General features: G+C 37.0%; 1 protein-coding gene across 4 annotated transcripts in view; it reads left to right on the top strand.

Moving 5' to 3' along the window:
* The window catches only part of LOC114457501 (MAM domain-containing glycosylphosphatidylinositol anchor protein 2), a 257,718-nt gene that overhangs the window by 87,246 nt on the left and 150,226 nt on the right, over positions 1–20,246 (top strand). For all 4 annotated transcript variants that reach the window (XM_028439400.1, XM_028439396.1, XM_028439399.1 and 1 more), the window contains exon 3: positions 18,084–18,258. In XM_028439400.1, the coding sequence (XP_028295201.1) occupies positions 18,084–18,258 (175 nt within the window). The remainder of the gene's footprint in view (positions 1–18,083; positions 18,259–20,246) is intronic.

The raw sequence follows: 20,246 nt of genomic DNA, 5'->3' as shown, positions 1-20,246 counted from the left end.
TGTCTAACTAATCTAAATGTGGCTCCAGATGCTTGTATTCAGAAAATAAATGTGCAAAATCACTAACACATACAGTGCAGATGAGAAATCCTACAATGCTCTATTTTTTTTAATAGAAATAATCAAAATTTAGTGTCCAATATTATTAACATGAGTCCATTTGCAAGATGTAGAATTTACTACAGGCAAAACAGCTCTTTGTATAATACATGCAATATGAAATATTGCATTATTGAGTGGTGATGTATGTATATCGTACTTTGAAGGCTATGGGGCGATACAATAGATATAACGATATGATACAATATTTTTAAAAAGAAAAAAAAGGCCAGAAAAATGCAGTGGGAAATATTACTTTTCAGGTTGAATGACTTTAAATGACTAACGCTTAAATACTTACTCTGATATGACCTTTACAACTCAATAAGAATAGAAAACAAATCATAACAATTCGATGTGTCATAGATTGTGTGCATGAAAAAAAAAAACAAAAAACAATCTGATCCCCCCTCACGATACCACTCTTATCTTTGACGATCCATTCTTTCAGCGATATCTAATGTAATATAATGCTTTATTTTGACTACGTTTAAAACTGTTCATCTTGGAGATAATCTAATGTTCCAGTCCATGTGAGATATAGTGCTGAAAAGACATATTTTGAATCATTTGCAGGTTATTTAATGCTTTGTAAAGGTTGATGATTATCATAGATGCAGTTGCAGAATGTACACATCTAATTTAATTGTAATGTTGTAATGACAATACACAGAAACCAAAAAACATGCACAAAGAATGTAAGGTTTAGTCAATTTAATCTTATTTAATCTGGTCCCAAAAACATTTTGAGGACCAAGTTTTGTTACTAATCTGGGATTAGGAATGGTACGAATGGTTTACTCGGAGAAAAGGATGTTCTTTATCTGTTGCTGTTGGCTTTTTGACACACACTAATGAAGTTCATTGATGTGGAAATTACATCGTACTTGTTCATTTAAACTCTTGATTTCTGTCAGCCAAATTATTATCTCCATATTAGGCGTATGCATGTGTAAACACGGGTTACTTCGGGGCGGATCGGTGGGGCATTGGGTAATGTCAATGCCTCCCAGTGCAGAAATTGTGAGTTCAAATCCCGCTGAAAGCTCTCAACTTGTCTCATATTATGATATCTATATGAGATATATTTTTAAAAACACAAGGTGGATTTTCTAAAAATGAAACAATTGCATGAATTAAGAGAAATAAAGTGACTCATGTTGAAACCTCAACATGCCTTAAATATGTTATGGTTTATTTTATTCAGACAACTGTTGTTTAGGAATTTTACTTTGATCTCCTTACATGTTTCGACTGTTAACTGCCAGTCTTCTTCAGAGGCATCTGCTGATCGGTCTGATGTGGAAAAAAAAACATTAGTCTGAATAAATAAAACCTTAACATATTATTTAAAAAGAAGACAATAACTTGCTGGAATTAATACGCAGAAGTCAAGGAAACATCAAAGCGATCAGCTGAAGAAGACTGGCAGTTGACAGTCAAAACCTCTCAGGAGATCAAAGTACATTTCCTGAAAAACAGTTGTCTGAATAAAAAACCTCAACATTATTCAAAAATAAGACAAAAAGAAGTTGCTGGAATTATTTAGTACCTTTTTAAGTTACTGCTAGCCTATTTTTCCCTCTAATTAAGGTGACACAGTTAAAATGTAGAATTTAAGAAGTGCTTTTCTAATTAGCAACCCTTCGGACTATGTAGTACCTATGAAGTTGCTCACAGTTTCAGAAAGGTTGGTGACCCCTGCTCTAAACAATGTTTGTGATCATTCAGTCAAACACACAGTTGGGATCTTTAACTGAGAGAGAGATTCTCACACTACTCAGTGTTGCATAATTTATGCTTGGAAAAAATGCAAATCATGTATGGAGTCATTCTGACATAATCAGGTCATAGAACACACAACACAACAGATACTGGCTCTGGCCCAGTCTGCCTGTGACTCTCTCATATACAACACGTATTTACTCCAAAACTGTGGTTAATTATTCTGACCTATGTTTACGATTCCTTCCTCAATTAAAATGGGCCAAATCGGACCAATTTGGTCTGAAGTTGGGATGCAAGAAATTTCAACTTACATGTGCTCTAGTTTGCACTTCCATATATAAATTATGTAAAAGTATGTATGTAAATTATGGATGGCACCGACACTATCCAAGCAATAAGTGACAGATATCAGTCGCTGCAGAATATTTTCATAAATCTCCTCAACTTTGCCATTAATTTTTAGTTAATTTGGGAAAATAAAAAAATCAAGCAGATTATGGAAAAAGTGAGATTTATTTGAACAATTTGAGATAAAAAAAATAACTGCTGTCATGTGATATAAGCATTGGAAAATCCCGATCCCCTGCAAATATTGTGGAGTGTCACTGAATTTGCGTATTTGGTGTGGCTGAGATACCTACTACTGAATGTTGTTTGGTAATTACCAGAATTATTATTGTTTTCTCTGTCATTTTTATTTTTTTGTGTGGGCTGATTTGGATGTTCCAAAGGGCCTGATTTAGCCCCTGGGCCTTCAGTTTCACACGTGATTTATTAGAGAATATATCATTTTAAAATATGAGAAAAAAATGAATAAACAACTTACAATATTATCACAAATTCCAACATTGTAACGGGGCATACAGATCGTTTAGTATAATTTTTGTTCAACAGTAAAAAAAAAAAAAAAAAAAAATTCTCTTGTGCCTTTTTTTTAAAATGGGTCTCCTGTTTATGGTCCTGGTACGACATTGACTGAGACGTTTATCTACAAACTGGTTTGTAGGTTTATTACCCTGAACATCTGTGGGTTCTTCTGCTGGCCGAGAGCCACTAGAAGTTAGATTAAAGAGTAACTAAACCCCAAAACCACTTTTTTCTGCTGAAAACTATTTGGTATGAAGTAGTTATGTAGAATGATTCTTGTCCAACTCTCGACATTTTAGTCAAAGTATTTCCATTTGGCGTATTTAGGTGTAAAAATATACATATGCACCCTGGGGCTCTACAATCTGTGGTGAGTAGGTTGGATTGAGAGAATTTAAAATGTAGAGCTGTATTGAGTATTTAGTAGCTAGTTAGAATAGTATAGATTGTTGTATGGGTGTTTTAATCTATGGACTAAGCGTGTCTTAAAGCTAGGGTAGGTAATTTCCTCCAGATACACTTTTTAAGTTCTTAATTGAAATTGTCTTCATGTCCTGACAGAAATTGTGCAGGTTAGTCTCTACAGCTAACCTACTCTGCACCAGGTGAGCTGTAGAGGCTCAATCACCATGGTTACTTACTTGTCCTGGATAGATTTGGCTGGCTTTCGTTCAACTGACTTGGGGATAAGTTTATCCAGGATAGCTGGTTTTTCCAGGCTTTATCCACTATCCTGGTTTTGTGCAATACCCCCCTGGTTGCCAAATTTAATGTCTATTCTGTCATGGCGGAGTGCAGCAGTCAGACAACTCAGTCCCAGTGCTTTTACGTGTTTTTACTCCTTTCTTGTCTAACTGTTGTTAGAAAAAAAAGAAATGTTTTTCCAAGAGCACTAAGACGTACAGTAGAGAGAAATTAAACCGGATTGTATTGCTTTATGGCGAGTCAAACAATATTGAACTTAATCATAACATCCCAGCAGAGATCGCCCAAAACAGCAGCCCATGGTTCACCATACCTGGGACTAAACAAAGGAGAAGACGGCGCAGGAAGCGGGGCTGCCAAGCCTGCGTCACTGAATAACTAGCTGGATGAACTATTGGTTACCAACAAAGCACAGAAAACCGTGCCGGATAGCTGCATCGTCATTGTAGCAGAGACCTGGCTTCACTCAAGAGTTGCAGATGAAGATATCATGCTAGCAGGCCGCACAGCTCACCAAGCCGACCGGACGAGTGACTCTGGGAAAAGCAGAGGAGGTTGTCTTGTTGTCTACTCCAACAACAGGTGGTGTACCAACACTACAGTGATTGAAACATACTGAAGTTTATAACACTCAAACGCCATCCGAGAGCGCACGGTTGTCATGGTAACGGCTGTGTGCACACCACCAAGTGCGAATGTAGCATTAAAGACCCTGCTAGCAGCTATTAGCAAACAACAGTCTGCCCACCCGGATGGCGTTTTCATTGTGGCTGGAGACTTTAATGATGTTCACTAAAGAAATGTGCTCCGTAAGTTTTACCAGCTTGTTACATGTACAACGAGAGGTCACAATAAGGTCTATAGCAACACCAAGGAAACATATAAAGTCTCCCCCCTTCCCCACCATGGACAATCTGATCATCTGTCCCTGTTTCTCACCCCAGCATACAGACCTATTCTACAAAGAACAATGCCTGAGGTGAGACTCACATGGTTTTGGTCTGAAAATGCCATCCCACAGCTCCAGGACTGCTTCAGCACTACTAACTGGGACATCTTTGCGCAGGAGGATTTAACAGACTTTATCCACCGTTGTGTTTTATATTAAAACGTGTATGGACAGTGTCACAGTGAAGAACAAGGTCAGACTTTTTCAGAATAAAAAAACAGTAGATGAACAGTGCAGTTACTGAGCACATATGAGGTGTTCATTCAATTCAGACATTTGTAACTGTGCAATATCAACACCAGTGACAATTCCATTTGTTTCTGCTGACAAGTGTTAATTCAATTCAATTCAACTTTATTTGTGTACCACAATTTAAAACAGTCATCTCAATGCGCTTATCAAAATATGAAATTCATAAGAAAGAAAAAAGCAACAAGATCCACATGAACAAGCATTTAGCCATCTAACAAAATCAAGATTGTAAAACACCATTAAAGAAATAAACAATTATTCAATATAGCCTCCATCCTCTCATAACAAGATATATCTCATGACACGGCAGCTCATTCGTTGTTTGTGTTGGAAACAGAAACACGGAGAAAATGACAACAACTCGGAACAGCCTCAGTGAGGCGCATCCACAAAGCCAATCCTTCCATTCACTGTAGAAAATATGAACAATTTTCTGACCTTACCTTTGCTGAAGGTCTGGTAGCTCAGGTGTTGGTCTCCCATCTTTTAAAAGCTGTCATTTTTCCTCAAAACAAAGTCTCTATATCGTCTCTAGCGCTGTGAACTTTGGTATAGCATTTAGCATAGCACGGTTATGTCCAAAGCCAGCGTAGAGAGCTGTCTTTTTACATGAATGGTTTTCATCTTGGGGAACGGACTGCGCATGCGTAAACACATAAAAACACACTATGGGGCCAGAGGCAGAGCAGGGGGTGTGGGAGGGGGTGTGGCCTCCTCCTGCCTTACAGCGGAGTGAGACTGTGCAGCGTCTCTGCCGTTCCTGGAAATAGTGACGTTTAGTCATTTGGGCTATGAAAAGCACAAAATGCTGATACTTTCAAACTTATAGGTACTGTAGACTATCGGAAATGGAAAAATAAATAATTTATAATTCTATTATAATTTAAACAAATAATCAAAATATCAATTCACCCTTGGGTAGGCACTGCCTGGAATTGTGTTACAATAAAAATATAATTTAGGACAATGTTGATATTTTAATAAACACATTTGAAAAATTTTCTGGAACAGCAGATTATTTAAATTTTTCCTCATTGTACATTATTAACTGACATCAATGCCTTTAACTGTAAAATAATATATTTTCCCTTTGGTCTGTATTTCCATTGTATGGTTGGTCTTAAATTTTTCTTTAAGGTGGTATTAAAAAGGTCTTAAAAAATCTTAAATATAACTTCTTCCTACTTGTACCCTGCTAGGGTAATTTAGTACCACATTGATATTGGGAGGTCAGAGATTTCCTCACTATTTATACACAAATCAATTCTTTTTTATGATTTCCAGCATCAATTTGTATTCATAACGTTACTTTACCCAAACTTACCATCTGGGTCATTGTATAACAGGGACGCCAAGTCACTCAGCAAACCACAAAAGGCTTTAATTAGTTCTTCTTTAGCCAATCAGAAAATAGCTTTTATCATCATCACTGTCCAGATTTCTGACTCTTCCCCTGGCTCCGAGCGCTCCTTGTTTCCTTGTTCCTGGGATGATGCATGGATCGAACAGCGCCTTGCCAAGTGCAGCACAAACAAAAGGCCGACACGGGGAAAATGGGGCTACATAGTTAGCAATTTTGCACCCGTTTAATGCTTTGCATGTCTATCAATATGCACACTTCTTCAATTACATAGACGTTCCCTCAGGCCGTCTGACTGATGGGAGTCTGGAATGTGTCCAGCCAGGCGGCAGCAGCAGCCTCTTCACAGCGAGCATTTCTGTTAGACTCTTGCCATCCGCCCACCCACCTCGGAGTAAAAACACAAGCTTTCTAATAATAAAATCACACCGTCATCCTCACTTTCATGCTCAAAAAGAATGTGGCAGAGGAAGCGTTGGTCTGCCTATCCATTTAATAGTCAAAAATATATCTGTATACGTTTCTGTGTTACTTCCACACCTCATTAGATGTACTTTGCCAGTGTGTCCTCATGGCTTTGGCATATCATGGTGTTACTGTGGGCTGCTTAAGAAGGAATGGATAGCTGGAATCTGGCACAAGTAACGACCATTTAGTTTATCCACACGTCAAAGTCTGTAGGATGGAGGCAAGCAGATACATTACTGCATTTTAGCTCAGCGTAGAAAAAGATGAAGCATTTTGTTCTAAGAAGGTGTTGTAATATAATTTTTAACACAGTCTCAGTGAAATGTGGGTAAAATTAAAGTTCTTAATCATTTAAGATGGATTTGGTAATCTATTTAATTTGACTTGCACATGTATCATGCTTTTTCTGGAGAAACGCTCACGCTCAGTGTTCAGTCGTCAGTCCATGTTATTTGACTCCAGCTTCTTCTCATCCAAGCTTAATAAATCTCTTGCAATGTCCATACAGTTAAGTTAACCCAGGCGAGTTTGTGTCAGTATGAGCACATCTTACTGTGTTAAAGTTATATTAATAATAATGCATTGGATTTATATTTCGCCTTATTTTTTGGTCACTCAAAGCGCTTTACATGGCATTATTCTTTAACTATACACTTAGTGGTGGTAAGCTACTATTGTAGCCACAGCTGCCCTGGTACCTATTAGAACGTGATGATTAGGGATGGGAATCGAAAACTGGTCTTTCTGAGAACCAGTTCCCAGTAATCCAATTCCTAGGAATCGTTTGTTTGCTTACCTGTCAATCCTCTTATCGGTTCCTCTTACGTCGCATGTATATTGTGTTTATGCTAGCGCCAAGTGAAGCTCCTTTCACCATATAGTTGTTTGTTGTCGTCCACTCGCAGCAGCGCTGTCCTCCGTGCTGTGCTTGTAGCGTCTCTGTTGCTACGCGAGTCACTTCCGGGTTCTGTACACTTGCGGAAAAGTTGCTTCTTGCATGGACTTTTCTTCCGAAAACAACTTCCGCAAGAACACACCTCGTCACCAGTTTATGTTCTCATAACAAGTAATCAGACACGGGAGACAGACTGGTACTGATTGTTGTTTTTAGTTTGCTCTTTCACACGTACACACACACACACTCACACACAGCTGATGACGTCACATGTAACAATAGGGACGGCGTCTCGGAAGGTCCATTTATAGAAATGTAAACAAAGGCTAAACTAAAGCATTACTGTTTAATACATAATAAGTGCAGCTGTACTTAAGGTTAATATGTTCTTTACAGAATAATTATTTGTTTTATGTCTGAATTATTTTTGGAACACTCTAAATATTCTCAAATGTTTGTAGCCAAATTGTGTCATATTTTAATAATAATAATAATAATAATAATAATAATTAATCAATTTTATAGCACTTTTGTATATATTATCCAGTGAAAACAATCTATACCAGGTGGATTAAGAGAGCGCTGATATCCCTGCAGGAAATTAAAGAGACAAAGATAATAAAATCGAGTTAAAGCAAACAAATCCATTTGTATTATTTAATTCCCTCACCCAATGAGAATCGATAAGAGAATCAGTAAGGAATTGAATCGATAAGCAGAATCGATAATGGAATCGGAATCGCTAAATTCTTATCAATTCCCATCTCTATTGATGATGGTGATAATAATAGTAATGGTAATTAATAATTACACATTAGTAGTAGTGAGTAGTTTCTATTCTTTGATAATAAGGAGTTGGACTTGTTTGGGCTCTTGATGTAAAAGGCTAGAAGTTAAAAAAAAAAATCCATAAAAAATATATATGTATACTTTTTTTTTTGCTTTCTATATGTATTCATCTGTTTGTCGTACTGAAAGTTGCAGCCAAAATCGATAAAGTGGATTCAAAAAAATGTGCGTCAAGCAGCAAAGTCAATAAAAGACCCGAACAGTGTAATTTATAAAATGTTCACTTTCAGGTGTTTCTACTTGAGGGTGTGAAAGTTATCTTTAAAGTGGCTTTTGTCTGTTTGTGAGACAGATTAGATGTGAGATGAAAAATAAATAAAGAAATGCTTGCGGCTCTTGGGAGTCAGTTAGTGTTTTTCCATAACATTGATTGAAGAATTGCAATGCGAGGAGGGGAAGAAGTGAATTGATGAATTGCCAACACATTGTCAAACGTAAACAATCATAAACAGTGTAAATCAATGTAGTTTTGAAGCTTTTCCCCCTGTGAATCTTTTAATTGTTTTTTTTTTTTTTTAAAAAGACAATTTCTTAAAAAGAACATTAGTGTCGAGGCAACAGTACTGATAAAAAGCTGCCTGTTCCAACCCTCTTCTCTTTTCAATACATAAAGACTCATAATCCAATTTTCTTTGACTTCTATCACGCTCGTTCCCTGACATCGTTCTCGTGACAGCATCAGATACAGCTTTATCTGTTCATATTTTCTTGTCTCCATTCCTCGGATTATTTCATTGTCTTTGATGCTATGAGCAGACATCAAAGGGTCCCTCATGATGAAGCCATCTGCCCCCTTATCCTCTGCCCTGGCCTCCATCCATTATGTCCACACAGCTTTGTTTGAGTACCAGGCTCCAACAGCCAACACAACTACACTGAAAACACTTTTTTTTTTTTTTGGTTTCAATTATTGGATTCAACTCGCAGCGCCACGGGTCAGCGATCACAAATAAGCTGACCTCAGACTCTCTGACGCTTGGCTTTATACGGGCCAATTTAAGTTTGTGATCTGTTCTGCTCCCATGATGGTTGCACTACTACAGTATTGGTGTCCTTGGCAGATGGTGTTACTTTGAACATGAGTTACCTTCTGTTTTTTACTAATTGCCAGACTGAATATGCTGGTGAAATTTTACTCATTTTCACACTTTCTGTCTTTTTTTTAACTCAGTTTTAACATGTTGGTCTGTAACATAAGGTCTAGCCATATTAGACAAAGCTAATTCTCATGTGTTCGATTTCAGAGGTAAAAGTAATAGAATAGAAGAAATTATTATTTTTGTAATAAAATGATCAACAGACATTGTAAAACTACAAAAAATAAAATGAACCAGACAACAATGAAATGCATCACATCATAGCCGACCAATCAGATTTAACGTAATGCACTATTTCCTCAGTTTTACAGTTTATAAATGTAGCTATACATATAGCCTGATAATTTGTTTTATTTTTAATTGAAACAATTGGTGTTATTTTTTTTTAAAGAAAAAATAACTTTTTGACAAACTTTTTATTTCATACGCATATTCATGTGGAAAATAAATTAAGTTCCAATTGCACAATATTTTGTCTCTTCCTTTTTAAGTTTATACATGAGATGTTTACTGTATGCTAGGAGTGTCCCAATCCGATATTGATATTGGATATCGGTCTGGTATCAGCCAAAAAATTAATAATGGATTTTATCGGACTGCATTTAAAATCTCCAATATCATAACCGATATTATAATTTATTTTATTTTTTATTCAATTGTAGAATACTGTAGATGTTATGTTGAAGGTTAAAATGTATTTAACCAATTGGTTAATAAATGGGTCAGTTTTTCTCATACCTACTGTTGCTGACTTTTCTGTTTGAGTGACATCAATGATCAAGCCTTTTCTAACATTCCACACTACAAAATAAATAATGAAAGTATGGCTGGTTCGTGCTGATATCATTTCAGATCCATATCGGTATCGGCCAATACTCAAGGCCTTCTACTCTTAAACATGTTCGTAAATGATTCCTTACCCCTTTAGCACCGAAATAATATCTGTAATATTACGTGAATATTGTTAAGGCACAAATGATATTTTCAGTTGCACTTTTAAAAAGAAAAGGACCTATTATGTAGTTTTGCATTGTTTACTATAGAACCAGAATTTAAATTAACAGGCTTCTTCTTCATTTGTATTATTCCTTTATTTCATTCAAGATTTATTTTTAGTTAAATTGCATTGTTTTGAATAGTTTATCAAGAGATTCTTTTGACAATGAAATATAAAAGGAAAATTGTACATTATTTTCTTGTTTTTTTTCCCCAAAAAAATAAAGGAATATTTTTCTGTCATCATTTGTCTACAGTCCCATTTTGTAAAATAAATCGTGAGAGAATCGTATCATGAACCCAGTATCGTCAGTCATATCGTATCGGGAGTTGAGTGAATCGTTACTCTAATAATTAGTAATTAGAAACTTTTACTTTGAGTACTATTTAATTGAGCTACTTTTTACTTGTACTTGAGTACTATATGTTATGTATGACTTACTTGTACTTGAGTACAATTTCAATCAAGTAACAGTACTTCTACTTGAGTAGGATATAGCAGTACTCTTTACACCTCTGTTAGATTTGGACCTGGAAACAAATAGTGCAATACTTTTTCACATACTCAACCAATTACTTACAGGGGGCAGTTCTTTCTAATATAGACGTGGAGAGTGCATGTAATCTCAATTTATGATCTGGGCCCCCCTACTTCATCTTCTGATCACTTGATTGTCATGCTCAGCCACACTTGTCTGCACCACAGAGCGCCACAGACCACCATCAGTGTCTAAAAGAGAAGATGGCAAGCAATTAGAAACCAGTCTGTGGGTCGAAGAGAGGGGGAAGCGCCGCAGCAGGCTAGAGATTCTCAGAAGAAACGTGAGCCGGCATATGATCCCAGCATAACAACAGACACCGGGCGGATTTTAATTATTTTTTGCCATGACATCACAGCTTGTGTTGTCTCGTACAGTGCTGGGATTTTCAGTGTGATACTAATCTGGACACGCTCTGGCCTTCCATGTACTGATTTTTATTAGGAAACTTTTATTTTAAGATGGTTTTGTTTGCTGTTATGTTTTATTTGGCTAGTAAACACTCTACTTGAAGTTTAATACGTATGGCGGACATTACGCTGTCATTATCTGTCATTAGCTTGAATAAGCTGTCAAGAAGGCTGTCACTAAGTGTAGTTTACTAGATGATGACACCTTTGGTTAAATTATGACACCTTTGGAGCTATGTTGGCATTTTTGGCTTGGTGGAAATATCTAGTAGGGTTAGGTAGAGATTAGGATTGTGGTTATTTTCTCTTAATGAAACCCCCTGAATGATTCTGGACCCTTCAGTTTGGTATGGGGAGTCAAAGGCAAGGCAGGGGCCGGCACATGTTACTTGGGTTTCTCTGTGCCACACACTGTTCATCAGAGTTTATGAAGATGTATCAGTATCGGATATGGGAAGACATTTGTCTCAAAAATATTCACAAATAGATCCACAATTTTCACATGTTTTATCCTTTGTGTGTGTGTATTTATTCATGAATTGTCATGTGTTGATCTTCAGTTGTGCCTGTGGATTGAACAAAGTGTGTTTGTTTGTGCATTCATTTTTGAGACACAGTTTAGATAATCACACACAGCTCCAGACCCACATGTGTGGAAAGCATCTCCCCTCCACTAGGAGGCAGTATTGAAGTCTCTGCTGAAGATTAATTCCATTTACCGTTACAAGCTACAAGAATATCTAAAAACAATACAATGCAGTGAATTTGTGAATAATTTTTAGACAAGTCTTTCCCCATAGTCGGCCAGAGACCAGAAGTGGGTAGACCTGATGCAGTCGGCCACTACTGAGCCTGCATGGCTAACCCGGGAGATAGACTATGTGTAAGTAAGATGGAAATGAGCATAGGGTGTGGGTGTGTAGCACAGAAATCACTATAGTGGGTATGTAAGCAGTGTGGTGAATAACACCTTATTCATGCTAATAGCAAGTGCCATGTCATAATAATGACAGCCTAATGTCAGCCTTTATGTATAAAACTTCAAGTAAAGTGTATGGCAGAAACGATTCATCGAGTTACTCGATTAACTCGATTACAAAAATTCATCCAGGCAAAAGTTCTGCCTCGAAGCATCGTTACGTTGTTTTTGAATACACAACAATCGGAAGCTACGCTGCACCGCGTTTCAGTCGGGACCCTTTTCATGGTTGCACCTAAATAGGAATGTAAGCAGTCATGGTCTGGTGTTAGTTACGGTGTAAATGGATAAGAAAGCTCTGAAGCTGCATGTGTACATGTGCCTGCAAGCGAATGCCTCTGTTACAGGATGACAACAGTCACGGACATAGACATTATATACGTATATAATGTCTATGCTCACGGAAGCACGGTTAGCTTAGCATGTCGGCAGTAATACAAACAAAAAAGGAGCAAAACAGATGCATGTAAGGGTAGAGGAAGCCACTGACTGCCACGACACTACATGTGGATCACATCAAAAGAAAAGTATTCTGGGATCATCATCATCAGAGGAGGATTAGGATGAAGGAGAGGATGAGGGTGAGCAGAGAGGTGCAGAGGGAGGTATTGGAGTATTTTGGTGAACAGCCTATTTCCAAGAAGGAGAATTCACTGCAATGGTGGAGAACATTGCCTCCAAGCGTAGGGCAATCCTAAGTGCTGAGCATGTGTATATGTTGACATTTCTCCATTGCAACTAAAGCTCTCTCTCACACACACACCACTAGCCCTAGTAAAGTGTTACCCAAAAATCTGAACAATCAGGGAACTTTGTCAAAACAAACTTTTCCAAAGTGTCTGAAGGCAGGAAATGCTGCTCAACATGTCCATTGAACATGCCAGATCCTTTCAGATGAGTCTGTTTGTATTTGTTTAAGAAGAGTGAAAGGGATCAAACTGTCCTCACCAGGCACACTTCGGGACTTCTCCTGTGGGTACAGGAGCTCAGATCTTTGGTGGGAAAGAAACGTCACTGGAGTGGAACTATAGCCTGGGGTTAGGGGGAGTTGAAAGCCTGCCAGTAGCATTAGTCTGCTGCTCATCTGAACAAACAGGGACACTCTCCTTTTGTACTCATCTGAATACCCACTTCTTACTCTCCGTCCAACAATGCATGTATTGACGATGTCGTTTCCTAAAACTCAAAAGCTCCTTACACAAAAGGCAAAGGAAACAATTGGGGTATAAGCTAGCAGGATGTTGAATCTTGCTGAGGTCGACATAAGCCTGCTTGCTTGTATTTGCATACTGGAATCAAGTGCAGAAGGAACTTTTCATTGTTTAATTTATTCCCTGAACTTTTGTGACTCTGGGGCATTTTTTTTTTTTTTTGATGAGCTCACGATAACCCTCACTGTGAAACTAATACCTTCAAGTTGGCAAAACAGTGCCAATCAACTTTTTTTAATAGTTATTCATGCTGTCTAATACAAAACAAGGGAAGCCCAATTCATTTAGTGTGCTAACAATAGGGATTCAGTTTTAATGACACTTGGTAAGACAGAGGTTTTAGTAATGCAGCCGTTTGGTTCTTATAAGCTTATTGTTCATTCGTTTTCTGTTACTAATCCTCATCAGGAAATAGATTTATATTTTACCCCGGAATGATGTGTTTAAGTAAGTCCTCTTAATCCATTAATTAATCTCTAGGGATAGCATCTAAGGCAGGGGTCAGCAACCGGGTGCCCACAGCCTCCAGGTAGCCCACATGGACCATGTGAGGAGCCCTCAGGCCTGTTCCAACAGCACCACTAGTCACCGATGAGCTCTGTCTAAAATCTGATTTACTTGTCAGGCCTCGAAAAGACAAATACAGATAACAGATGTAGTCAGTGCCTTAAAAAGTTAGATACTGCTAAACTTAAGTTTTATTTTTAATGAAACATTGAGACGATGTGTCACAGATGGGATTTTGTTAAAGATGCTGCATATTTGGCGTTTGGATTGTGATAAAATATAGTTTTTTTTTTTTTTTTTGTGTTTATGTATTAGGTCACATTAATGGTTGTCAGTTAATGGCTAGTAAAATAGGAACATGATAATTTCCTATGAAAAGTATTGAAAATGAAGCAATTGCACAAGTTAAGAAAAATAAACATAAACATTTACTACTTTTAAGTTATTGCTAGTCTTTCATCTTTATTTTTTTCCATTTAATTAAAGTGAATCCATGAAAATGTAGTATTTAGAAGTGTATATAAAACTGGTGTCCCTGTGTTATTCAGTACCTTAGAAGTAGCTCGCAGTTTCAGAAAGATTAGGTTCTGGAGTACTACCCTGAATCGCCCTCTATAGTCAGACCTCACCTGCGTTTCTTAAACTACTATCTGGGATGTAGTTTCCACACATTAACCCTTAAAAACCTACCATGTAGCCGGCAACACATCCTGGTATGCGCACATTAAAATATCCTTTACTCATTCAGTGCCATTCACATCTATAGACGTGAATTGCACGTCTATAGACGTGAATTGTGTTTTTCGGTTCTGAATATCTAACTTGTACCATGATGTATTGTCCAACTGGTGACATGTACAGTAGATGGCAGCAGCCCACCTTTGGATGAGAGATCACTTGTGATGTGCAGAGCTCAGAGGGAGAGGAAAAGAGTTTACGAGACAGAAAATTGCGCTACGAGAGTTGATGCTGAAGTTCCCACCAGCTCACAGCAGCCCACATTTGACCAGAGCATGTTCGGAACTAAGTAGACTATTGAGAGTATCGCAATGGTGAGAGAAAACGATAAAAAAAAACAGAGCAAGTGGTGAGACTCGGCATTTCCGGGATGAGGAGGAAGTTGCGTGTGGGGAGAATGACGGGGGAGAGACAACAACAATCTATACAGCTCTGACCTAGATAGCAAAATGTTACCATCAAAAGCCTGGTGTCAGTGTTGTTTTATAGAAGGAAACTAATGTTAAGGTGTCACTAAAGCAAAAAAAAAAAAAAAAATGCTTCAAAGTCACTAATAGATTTTTTCAGAAAAAGTCGTTTTTCCTCAGCTTTTTGTCACAAACTGGTCGATTTATGTGAAACTTGCCTCTATTCAACTGCTGATTACTGAAGAACAAAACAAGCTGGAAACAAAATTATTCTCTTTTTTTTTTTTTTGATGAAATTGCAGACTTTAATCTTTCAGAATCTGGTGTCAGAATTCAGATTGTCATAGTAGAAAATATTCTGTGGGTCTTTAAAAAAATGTCAAAATGCTCTAAAACGGCTGGCACTGAGTGGGCAGAAATTTTGAAATTGGCTGGAACTGAATGAGTTAACTTTGTTAAAACTTGCTCTATTGGAAAAATTCCAACTGTTTCTGAAAGCTAACATGTTGCGCTTTACTGACCACCAACAGACATTACGGTACTCATGTTCCCTTCTTCGTAGAAAAGAAATTGCTTTGAGTGTAATAGTTGCCATGAAATGGCTTGTTTTTGCTCATTTCAAAACACATTTTCAAATTTTTTTTTAAATTGAATAGTTTTATACATTCTTAATTTAATATTTTTGCTGAAAAAAATCTGCTTTCAATGTTTTCTTCCTATTACATGTCAATTATAGGAATGATTAATTATTATTTTTAAACTGATTACACTGGTAGAACATGTAATGAATTGTAAAAAAAAAAACAAAAAAAAAAACTGCCAATTATTGTACGACTGAATTGTTATGGAAAAAAGGGTAAAAGCTCTTCCTCAGGACATTTACTGACGATTTTATAGACTATTTTATAGACAAAAAAACAGCATGGATGTTAATATTACAGGTGTTAAAGGGTTTATGTTGGGGAGAAAAACATTGGGCCTAGAATCCATTTATTAATCAACCTTAATTAATTCCACACAAAGAAGCATGTCTTCGTAATAGCACCCAATGCAAGTCTCTACATGCAAAATATCTCTGGCTCTTCCATCTGATGCTATCTGTGTCAAATGGGATGTTATCTGTACCAAAGATGATGCTATCGCTGCACTGTGTGACGATATTGGATTTTAATTCATAGCTTTCTCCTGCTCAGACAGAGACATGTAAGAATCTGCGAAGCTATAGACGATCTGTGGCTTAGTTAGGATGAAGGATTGAGCGGCGCTCTCTGCTCGCCGGTTCCGGCTGCGTGGCCCGAGGGCCGGAGTTGTCACAGTACTTGTTCATGTGCTATGCTTTAATGAGGACAGGAGAGGGAGATGATGGAGAGTCAATTACAACCTCATGTTGGAGAGTACCACTATTTCACCTTTCATTACACCTTGATGCCACGGGCTAACTGGGTCTCATCAGTTAGTGAGAACCACTCAGGCTGAAAAGGCCAGCCTCAGGTCAGGCTTGCGCAGAACCCAGAAAATAAAAGTCATATAATAAACACGCTGTATGGTTGCAATGCAGACACTAATATTATCTTTCTTTTTTCTTTTTTTTTCTCAATGTTTACCTGCTTAAGGCAGATTGTATTAAACACATAATAATGTTGAATAACAATGCAACAATACACAATAGTGCCTCACTTGGTTATCAATTTGTATTTTGTATCAATGTGTATTTTAATGACTTGTGGAAAACAAACAACATATCGAGTATTACAATTATTAATTTTTGTTTCACAGTTGCATTTATAAACAATTGTTAAATCTAGTGTTTTGGTATTATTGATAAAATCACAACATTAATTCATATGACTGTTCACTGTAGCAAAAAAATATATATATATACTGTATATTTGTCTGGAATAGGACCAGGCGATATGAACCTAAAGTTATATATTTGAACTTTTCTTAAAATGGTATTATTTTTTTTGCAAACCACTTCTTCCATGACAAATACATTAATGTTATATGTTAGTTTTTATTGTTGTTTTAATTGTCCAAAAACTTTAAAACCAGTTTATTTTAATTTATTTCATTTATTTATTTTTTTTTCTCAAACTTCGTGTTCTGAAGCAGTAAGAGAAATTATTCTTTTTTCCCACCGCCTTTGCCGCGCCGTCTTTGCCGCCTGTCCCGCAGCCTTTGTCGTGCCCCCTTTGTTGTAAATTGGAGTTGTTAGGTGCAAATGGCAGCATTTTCCAAAAAATTTATATTTTGTCATTTTTGGCCAAAATTCTCAGCTTGCTCTGCAGACACTGTAAAAGTTATGGATGGCTTTTGGTGTCCCACTTCTCTAGATGATCTCCAGTGATTTTGAACCCTGTCAGTGAAATGCCCTAGAAGAAATGCGTTAAAATACGTGAGCGAAAATGGCAATTTTGCAATTTTCAATTAAAGATTCTGGACTTCCTGTGTGTTTTTTGGCGTGGTCTTCACAATATTTTTTACTTATCTTGTCATGGTCTAATTCAGCGTCAATTTTCATGATTCTACAATGAATTCATTTTTTTGGCAATTCCTATCTCGTAATGCATTTTTGGTGTACTTGGTGGCGCTGGTGCGTCAAATTTTTGCATTTTTGAAATTGGAAATAGCCAAAAATTAGAGAGGTGCGTAATTGAATTTTGTTTGAATTTTTGTGACTCTACATAATGGTTCAGTGGGTGAAAAGTAGAAAATAATTACTTTTGAATATATATTGACTTGGATGATAATATTTTAAGGGAGTAGGCTAATGCGTTACTTACAGATACCGTATGTATGCAATTACGTAGCATTTAATAATTTGTCTTTTCTTAATAATAAACAAAACATTTTTGTTCATTGCTTTGATTTGAAACAGTAACTCATTTTTGGGTGAGGGTTTTTTTGATTTTCGTCTCGACTTTTTGCCAGAGGCTGTGTTTTGTCCCTTGGGTTTGCTGCAATGTAATCTGAAAAAAAAAAAAAAAACTCCAAAAAAAGTAATGTGTGCTCTGTTGTTTCTTACAGATCCGATGGACAAAGACCGCTGGCAGTGTGTCCGACCGTTTCCAGGATTCCAGCGTGTTCAACGAGACGTTGCACATTGCTAAGATCTTAAGGACCCAGGGAGGTCGCTATTACTGCAAGGCGGAGAATGGCCTCGGTTCGCCGGCCATAAAGTCCATTAGAGTTGATGTCTACTGTAAGTGTGAGACAAAGAAGCTGGCAACCAAACCCTTGTTGCCTCTGTGCACCATTTTACCTTGCCAGGTTTGTGCATCCGTCCAAGTTAAGGGGACAGCTTTTCTCAGAAATTGTTTAAGATAGGATAACCAAATTTGGTGTGTGGCTTCAGGGTATCAATACCTTGATGGAGTTCGAAAATGAGAAGTGCGCAAATATTTCTTTCGGAGTTATTGCCCTTGTACCTTCAAAGGGGACAGCTATTCTTAGAAACCATTTAAGATAGTTAGTAATTTTATATTCTGATTAAACCCTGATAATATTTTCTTATGTATACATCTAAGTTCTTGGATTTAGGACAATTAGGAAAAGGTCGTGACAACCAATCTGACTGGGGATGTTGATGACCATGAGTTCATAAATTTAATTGTACTTTTATTTAAGCTATTTTTTACTTTATTTTATTTTGCATTGAATTCATTGGTGTTGCTTTATTTAAAAATATTTGTACATATTGACAAACCTTTTAATACAGTTTATTCTGAGATGTTTATTGTATGCAAAGGACTAGTACCAAGATTTAATACCAAAAATAAGCATGATGGGTGAAATTAACTAGTAACTTTTACTTTGAGTACTATTTAACCAAGCTACTTTTTACTTGCACTTGAGTATTTTATGTATGACTTACTTGTACTTGAGTACAATTCCAATCAAGTAACAGTATTACATGAGTAGGATAATTCAGTACTCTTTACACCTCTGGATATTTGTCTTGTTTGCTTTTAAACCACATGTACCCTTCGCAATTTTCTCACGTAACCGAATAGGTTCAAACACCCCATGTTTGGAATCATGGACCACAAAGCTTTCATTTATTTAAAGACTGCTACCACTATAACTTTTAAAAATAGATACAAAACCATTTAAAAGATACATAGTTTTACCTTTTGAGGCAGATTCAAAGTAGGTATTTAATCAAATGCATAAAAATCTAGAGTGGATGATCATTTAATTGAAGCAACTGCATATGTAAGCCTAATAACTCGTACTTTTAAGGCTTGAAAAGATCTTACCACCTCTCATTTGTCTCAACTATAGAAAGTGTGCAAAGAAAAACCCAGACGCGAACTCTAGATGTAACAGCATGAAACCTTTACCGCCCAAAATAGAAAAAATAGCCTTCTTTTTTCCCGCTACTGCAAATGAAAGGTGGTTATTTGGAGGCAGTTCATCCAAAGAGACCCCGCTGCTCTCTTGAGAATGTTAATTAAACTAAAAGACTTTTATTATCCTGACAGAGTCATTGACTGTAAGTGCAGTCTCTCTATTTTTAAACTATTTGTTCCACGAAAGGAGGGAATGTTCATTAGAATTCGTCAAAGGTAAAGGTGATTTATTGTTCCTGTTGTTATTGATTTGGCATTGATTTGTTGTATTTCACCTCACAGAGGACGGACATAGGAGGTGCTGTTGTGCCTTCAGACGACCTTCTCTCTACATGTGAATTGCAGTGTTAAAGTTTAAATTCAGTCATATAAACAGTGTAGGTGTTTTTTTTTAATAATCTGTATCCGGTGCTGCTATATGGTCTAGGTTTCCTGCTTTCAAAACATCATACCGACAAATTAATAAGCTGTAGTTTAGGCCTTCGAAAGATTTCCAAGCTACGAGCAAAATGTTTCATGACTAATCTGGAATTCTCTTTCTAACTTGCACTCGATCCCTACTTAAAAAAAAAACAAAAAAAACAAATTATTTGCTGTACGAGGAGGAGGAAAAACTACCACAAAACTTAAAATAAGTGACAACCCTGTGCCCCTAATTGGTTGCAAAATAAAATCTTAACAGAGTGGAACGGAAGAGAGAGCGGGGAACATTTTTTTGCCGTAAACATGAAGCACTTGATTCTTTTCCAGCTGTGTGTGGATTGATTTAATCTGTAAAACGCTGCTCGCTGTAAATCTGCTGGTAATCATGATGATTACTCTTACACGCCGAAGCGAA

This window comes from Gouania willdenowi, chromosome 24 (genome assembly GCF_900634775.1).
Source record: "Gouania willdenowi chromosome 24, fGouWil2.1, whole genome shotgun sequence".
NCBI lineage: Eukaryota > Metazoa > Chordata > Actinopteri > Blenniiformes > Gobiesocidae > Gouania > Gouania willdenowi.
Note: the sequence above shows the minus strand (reverse complement) of the source record. Positions and strands in the feature narration are given on the sequence as shown.